Raw genomic sequence first — 7,979 nt, 5'->3', positions numbered from 1 at the left:
CCCCCTCTCTCTCTCCTTCCCTCCCTGCCTTCCTCCCTAACTTTCTTTTCCTTCCTTCCTCCCTTCCTCCTTTTCTTCCTTCCTTCCTTCTCTTCCTCCCCTCCCCATCCCCTTCCCCCTCTCCTTCTCCCTCTCTCTCTCTTTCACCATTTCAGAACATCTATGCCTCTGCTTATGCAAGTCTGGTCCACACCAGCCCTGTCTAGGGGCTGAGTACAAATCCTTGGAAGGGGCCCATTGCTAACCTGAGACTGGGCTTGTCTGCGTGCGATGCTCAGCTCTGCCTCCTCCCTGAATATCACTTTCCTGCTGGTGGCTCAATGCTGTGCTTACGATGCCACCATTAGGAGAAACTTAAATGCACCCACACCAGGTGGGTAGAATGCACTATGGAACGAACACTCAGGGGAGTCCTATGTGGCCATGAAATGAGAATGAGGAAGCTCTCTATAAAAAACGCACATGGCATGATTTTCAAAAACGATTTTTAAGTGAAAGAATGCAAGTTGCAGGAGAATATATGCAGTATTCTCTTTGTGTAAGAAAGAAACTTTCTGTGTGCGTATTTTCTAATTTTTGCAAAAAGGAAGCATAAACCAGAAACCAATCAAAAACAGTTACCTGTCAAAGGTGAGTGCTGACAGGTAGAAAGGACAATAAGTGGAGTGTTTTCTGTGAGGTAAAAAGACGAAGAACTCAAAGATTCCCCTGTTGGGATACGTGGTAAGTGTTCGTGCACCCGGGGTCGTAAAGGCGCATCTAACCAGCCCCCATGAGCCTGGAGAAGAGCTGGGCTGAGTGGATGGGAGCAGAGGGCTACCGGGAAGGGGCCAGCTGGGCTAGTGGGCAGAACATTTCTAGCTCAAGAATTTTCAGACATGGGAGTACTGGTCTCGGATGCAAGCATCAAGATAGGGTGTGGGGTGATAGCAGCCACCCAGAACCCTGCCTGACACGTGGACCAACCAACCTCCTTGGCACGAAGCTGCTCACTTCCCACGGAGGCACTCAGCAGGGGCCGGAGGGAACCGAGGAGCTGCCACCACGGCCAGTCCTTGACCACCAGGAACACAGCCATGTTCTTCCGGATGCACTGCGCGGCCAGCCGACGGATCTGCAGGATGAGAGCAGAGAACTGAGGGGTCCTTCCAGAACTGGTGAAGGCAAAGGAAAGAGAGGAGGCAGAGGTGGGACAGGAGGTGGAGGAAACGGGTTTTCATCCTAGTGGAAGGGACTAGATACTTAAAATTTTCTAAAAAGTTTCCTTTCATGGAGTCAGGCTCTCGGCCTCAGGCATGATGTCACAATTTAATCTCACATGACCTAATAATAATAACAGGATGAGGAGTAGAGCATAATGTACAATGGGTCACATCTTAGCATCGGATTAGGTTCAAACGTCACCGTGCAAGGCCCAAAAAACGATCCTTGAAAATCCCTAAAACTGCCTACCAGAAACAATGGCCATGATGATGTTGTTAGCTGATACTTAGGGGATAGATATCATTTTCAGTGTATTTCACATGAATTCCATGCTTCTCAAACCCGAGTGTGCATCATCACCTCCTGGAGGGTTTGTCAAAACACAGATGGCTGGGCTCCACCCCCCAGAGGGTCTGATTCAGGAAGTCTGGGGCGGGCCCAAGAATTGGCACTGCTAACAATTCCCCACCTGACAGATGCTGCTGGTCCGGGGACCACACTTTGAGAAACACTGACCTAATTCATTCTTACTGTGGGAGGGAATTGTGCTAACAAATCCAGAAAGCCTTTCCTCTCACCACCATCCCCACAGCCAACACATGTGCAGCTGGTACAGAGCTTCCTACATGCTGAGTGCTGCCCTGAGCATCTTACACACGTTGGCTCAGTCCTATCAAGGTATTAATAGGTGTTCTTATCATCTCCACTTTACAGATGGGGAAACTGAGGTGCAGAGAGGTGCCGTCACAGGCCCAGTGTCACACAGCTTCTCAGTGGCAGAGTCAGGATTTGAACCCCTGCAGTCTGGCTGCAGACAGAGCTCAGGTTCTTCACTAAGTTCTCTTCCAAACCATCGCAAGGTGTAAGCTACTTGAGTGCAGTGGGCCAGTGGGATTGTCCACAGCATTTTAATTATCAGCCTTTTTGTTTTTTCCTGCTTTCGCCAAGGGCGTATATACTTGAATTGATAAATTCACATTAGCTGAAGGCACAAGTAATGAGACCCAATGCTAGGAGGGGTAAGGAGTAGTAACAACACTAAGGTAATAGCAATCAGTATTTTTTGAGCAGTTACTATGTGCCACATACTGGACTTAGTGCTCATGATGTCATTGTACCTTCACCCAGCTGGTGCGATTTGAACACAGGTCTTTTTTGTCTCCAGAGCCAAGCTGCCTTCTCTCTATTGTGCAGACAATAGAGAGGAAATTCAGTCTCTGAAAGTCTCTGAAGGTACAGGCTCTGAATTGGCCCTTTGGTACCAAAAGCCTGAGTGGCTGGGTCCTGCCTTTGCCTTCTCTGCTGACCTGTGGACGATGGGACAGGTTGACCCACAAGGGCTTGGACAACCTCATGGGTATCTAGATCAAGGCTGACATTGTTGGCAATTTGATGCCAATGTCTTAGAAACAATCATCACGTCTTGCAAAACGTCTCTCAAAGCCTCACCACTCAGGGTGTGTTCGCAGACAGGTAGGCACTGGCACCACCATGAGAGACAGGCAGACCCCCCACCCACTGGATCAGAATCTGCACGTTAACAATACCCCGCAGGGGATGTGTGCACAGGAGCAGGTGTGAGAAGCGCAGGGTGACAGCCCCGAGACGCGAACAGATGCCGCTTTTCCAGGACCTCACGCTTCTGCCGGGGTCACGAGGCGCGCTGGCTTCCGTACCTTCAGTTTCTTGAATTCCTGGCGAGACACGAAGCCCCTGCAGGCCGCCTGGAATAAAACAATACTGTGGCGCACCAGCTTCTCTCGCTGCTTCTCGAGCCGGGAGACCACGCCTGCCTTCAGGAAAACCTGGAAGGAAGAGAAGGTGGCCAGTGAATGCTCCTCCACTGAATCAGACTGTCTGAAACGGGAGGTGCTTGCCGCTTGCATCCACCCGAAATATGGGTTAGCAGCTGCCCTTGACGGAGGGTCTAAATGATCGGAGCATCTTGTCTCCTGATGGCCCCTCTTCCCTTTCTGCTAGCCCCTGGGTACTGGGAGTATGGGCCACCTGCCATTAGCATCGTTATCACCAGGGCTACTAGAAGTGCAGCCTCTCGGGCCCCACTCCAGGCCTGCCGAATCAGAACCAGCATTTTAACGCCATCCCCAGGAGATTCAAGCACACATTCTTTTGAGAACCGCTGCCAGGACAGATCTGCCTAAACTTGGCCTGGCACCAGAATCACCAGGGAAGGGTGACGAATGCAGATCCCCAGGCCTCACCCCACGTAAGGTTGAATTGATGGAGTTTGTGTCGGGCCTGGAAATGTGCACTTTTTGATGAGTGCCACTGGCCATCGGAGAGAAGCGGTGCCCTGGAAATACTTGGTCCAGAAAATGTAGGGGAAGTGCGGGCAGCCCTCCTCGGTCAGGAGAGAACGGGGCCAGGCTGGTGCCACCCACGGAAGGTGCTCAGGCATCTCTTGGAAAACAGTTAGCGGCCCCCAGTTTCCAGGACTTGACTCATCAATAATGGATGCAGGCCTCTGCTGCAATGTGATCACTGCGTCCTTGGCATCCCGCGGGGCCGCCTTCGCATAGACAGCAGGGAACACAAAAGGATTTTCTGAGACAGCCTGACGCTTTGGGGCCAGGCCTGCTCCAACAGGGGTGGTCGGGTAGCTACAGTTGGTCACGCCTCCCCAGAGACCAAGGGAAGATGCTCCAAGGGTGGGATGTGAGTCAGTGCCGGGGGAGGGGGTCGCTTCTCAGATGCACTTATGCATATTTCTATTACGTGTCTGCGCATTCCTTTGCCAGATGTGGCTATAACCCCAAAGGTGTTGTGTCTGTGGAAACACTGGACAGCTCCATCTTAATCAGTGATATTATCAAGTAATCGGTGACATCATCAATTAATGGTTAACATTGCATGGAGCGCTTACTGTGCTCTGGATAGGAACTAACAGCTTGATATGCTCATAAAGCACTTTACATGCATAATCCCATAGGGTAGTTAATATGATCCCCCCATTTTATGAAGGGAGAAACTGAGGCTAAAAGGGCTGTTCCCAGGATCCCCCACTAGCAAGTGGCAACACCAGAGCTTACTTCCCTCTATCTGACTCCAGACAAGAGTATAATTACCACTGAATATAATTAACATTTGCATGGCATCTACATTTTTCAAGGCTCTATCTTCTGTGTTTCCTTTTAACACTCAGAACAACCCTATGAGGAATATATCGGCTCAGGGGGTCATGTAACTGACTCAAGGTCACGTAGCTAGTGATCAACTTGAACCCAAAACCTTGAGTTCATCTCCCGCATCCATTTTCCACGTCCACACGAGGCTTCATTTCCTCATTCATTATGATACACACGCCTAAAGTTTGGGGTTGCATTGTAATTTGATTCCATGTGGAACACAGGGTCTCTATAGTCTCCATTCCCCTAAATGTATTTTCTGTAACGGAGACCACTCTGCCAAGCCCGCCGCCAAACCTTTCTCGATGGGAAAATGAAAACGCACACACCCAGTCGTTGCTAACTCTGTTTTGCAACCCTCTATTGCATTACAGAGCTTCCTATCAGCCCAGGCCACCAAGACAATTAGCCTCATTGAAATAAAGACACGATTGACTCATTACTTATCAGATTGCTTCAATAATGACTGTATTAATTTCACAAGCTAGTGAGTCCCACAAGCTGCTATAAAAAAAAATCAATGATCAAAGTGATGACAGCACTAGTTCATATATTACAAAAGGTGGCGGCTGCTGCCTAAACTGCTATTGATTAAGTATGGAGCTTTCATTACAAAGATAATTGGAAACGACCATACACAGAACGGGAATAAGTCATTGCCTCTGCAGCATCTTGTTTTGATTTTTTTTTTTTCCTTTTAAGAGCATATTGCTGACCAGGAGTCTACTGCGTGTGGCATCCCAGCTTTTTCATAAATGTCATGGCCCTCAGCACAGGCCTTGATAAGGCACCGGGGGCTGAAAATCACAAAGAAAAATCTAAACTCTTCGCTTTTCATGGGTCCAGCTGCTTATCGGACCCAAGCAGAGTGACACCCTAACATCCTCATCTCTGAGGAATCTAGGGGCCTCTGCCATGCAAGCTGTTTTTCCACTAAAAATGCTGAAGTCCAAGGTTTAAATATCTGACATGGTAATAGCTTCCATATCTGGGACTTCTGAGGAACTGGCTCTTTTCATCTTAGTAATTTTCTAAGTAAGTTTAAGTCTTTAAACATTAAAATGTCGTCCTATTTGATAAGCATCTTGCCCTACTGACAAATGCATTTAACAAGGAATGACAGCCAACCCCTATTAACTGACAATTTACTGGTTCCCATAGCCAACTTGGGGAGAAAAGTTAGAGGACAAGAGAGATTGATAGCAAGTTATATATCTAATGATGTCACAATAGCTCCATTTTACAGATGCGGGAACTGAGGCTCAGAGGTGAGACGACTCACTCAAGATACACACAGTTAGGAAGTGTGGACCAGCTCAGGCTGCGCTCTCTCCACGCCATAGCCTTCCCACCTATAAGTGCCGAATCCTGCAACGCATGTGAGTTGGAGCTGCCCTTAAGGATGTCAGTCTATTGCCTAGCCTAGCTTCCAAAGGATACGCTGACCTTGATTTGTTCTTGACTGTTTCTTAGTGAAAACCAAGTATTACTCAATAAGAGTAATCATGACTGGGATGTTTGGCTTATAGACTGCTTGTCCTCACCACTGTGAAATTAGATAGTGACTTCTCCTTTATTCCTTGCTTGCAGTCGCTGCTGGGCTCATAGGGATTGGTTTCTATATTTATGAAATAACTAGTAATTATCTAGACCAGTGGTCCTCACACTTGAGTGTGCACTGGAATCCCCTAGTGGGCTTGTTATAACCCAGAATGCTGGGTCCCAGCCCCAGAATTTCAGAGTCACCAGGTCTGAGGTTGCACCTGAGAGCTTCTATTTCCTGCAAGCTCTCAGGGGGTGCCTGATGCTGCTGGTCCGGGGACCATACTTTGAGAACTGCTGGGCTAGAAGAATGAAGTTCTTGGAGTTGAAGAATAATTCCTCTGACGCTGGACCCGAAAGACCTGTGTGTAAAGACTATGATATCAATTTCCATTAATAAATAATAGAACCCACAGAGTACTTAAAAGACCCTGGATTGGACCAATCCAGGTTTTTATGGCATCTATACATGTACTCCTAGCTACCTGTAAGACTTTGAAAAGGAGATGATTTCTGAGAGATACAGCTTCCTCATCTGTAAAGAAGGGGTACACCAATGATCTCACAGGAAATGGTAAGGGCGAAACAGAAATAATACGTGAAGTTGCCTCGTGTAGCACCGGCTCCTGGTGAAAGCCCAGTAACCGACAGGTTTATTCCCTCTTCTGAAAATGTGTGCACAGTTGCTGCCAACCCTCAGCAGGATAAATCAGGCTGAGACCACATCAGACTAATAGCTTCAACCAAATACTTTAGCAAGACCAAGAGGTCTACAGAGAGAGGTTAGTGAGTGTATGGGGCAATGATCAGTATAAATGACTGTGGGCTCTCCAAGGAAGGAGGTATGATGTGGCAGCCTACTCAGGGTTCCAAGAAGCACTAATGGCCGGTAATGCTACCATGGTGGTCTCCTGGAGACGAGAGCCCTTCCTCAGCACTTCACATAGCACATGGAAGGGCAAGGTGATCGATTAATGGATGGAACAGTTTTCCCTTTGGTTTATTTCTCTCCAGTTTATGTTTCTCAACTTTGTCCCTTGTCCCCTGCCCACCACCTGGCCCTTGAGTTTCCAATCTCTGTTCCCCATTTTCCAAACCATAACCCATGGAACATGGAACACTAGTTTGGAGAGAGGGTGATCAATCTTCCACAGGAACAAAAGGATGGGGTTCCCACAGTCAAATAGTTTGGAAAGTCCTAAATACTATATTTTCCCTCTTGAAAACTTACAGGATATAGGAGCATATTAGGGCTCTGTGAAATTCTTCGCTAAACATTTAGACATTTCTGGAAGAGCTTTTGGTTCAACAGGAATTTGAAAAAAAACAACCTATTTCTCTCAACTCAGATAATCATGGGCCTTCTTCTCAAGCTCTTTTCACTTAACCACTGCTAATCAGCGAGTAGAGTTGTGCTATAGTTGGTTGCAAAGTAAAAGTTACAGAGCTCTAAGTTAAGATCAATGTTTCCACTCAGGTTTTATGGCAGCTCTTTCTGCAGCTCAGAAAGGCATATTAAGGTCCAGAATGCTAATGCTTCGAGACCACCAAGGTCCCTGGGAGTGCAACCTCTAATAAATGATATTTCCCCAAGTTATGCCTTCCCACATGATAACATTTTCTCTTCACACCCTTGTAAAATAGGCAGGCCCCCCTCCCCCCAAAAAAACTAGCCCTGTGGTCAGCTGGTTGAAAAGGAGACACACAGAGGTAGACACTGAGGTGGGACATGCATCAGGTCTCTTCTGGGTCCCTGATGAGCTGGGCAGAATGGCATAAAGGAGAAGGTGGACTCACTTGGCTGGACCCCACAGCTACCGCCTTCTTCTCTAGGTCCAGGGTCTGCAGGAGCTCGTCCACAGCCTGGGGAGAAGAGAGAATTAGAAGAGAAGGCAGATAGAGGACAGTAGACGCCCAAGTGGAAGGTCAGGCTGGCTGGATGGCTGGGGCAGAGAGGACGAGCCCGCCTGTCTGGGAGCTTTGGCCAACAGAGCCCCACCTCACACAGGTGATGGCCATGTATGAGCACCTACTACTGTGTGCCATCCACTCTTCTGGGACCTTCGCAGACACCATCTCATTTCATCC

General features: G+C 48.1%; 1 protein-coding gene across 1 annotated transcript in view; it reads right to left on the bottom strand.

Annotated features, from left to right (window-relative positions):
- The window catches only part of MYO18B (myosin XVIIIB), a 286,118-nt gene that overhangs the window by 160,017 nt on the left and 118,122 nt on the right, over positions 1–7,979 (bottom strand). The window contains exons 23-25 of the mRNA XM_019663943.1: positions 7,689–7,754; positions 2,880–3,008; positions 971–1,114 (exon numbers count right to left, since the gene is read on the bottom strand). Of these exons, the coding sequence (XP_019519488.1) occupies positions 971–1,114; positions 2,880–3,008; positions 7,689–7,754 (339 nt within the window). The remainder of the gene's footprint in view (positions 1–970; positions 1,115–2,879; positions 3,009–7,688; positions 7,755–7,979) is intronic.

This window comes from Hipposideros armiger, unplaced genomic scaffold (assembly GCF_001890085.2).
Source record: "Hipposideros armiger isolate ML-2016 unplaced genomic scaffold, ASM189008v1 scaffold_411, whole genome shotgun sequence".
NCBI lineage: Eukaryota > Metazoa > Chordata > Mammalia > Chiroptera > Hipposideridae > Hipposideros > Hipposideros armiger.
Note: the sequence above shows the minus strand (reverse complement) of the source record. Positions and strands in the feature narration are given on the sequence as shown.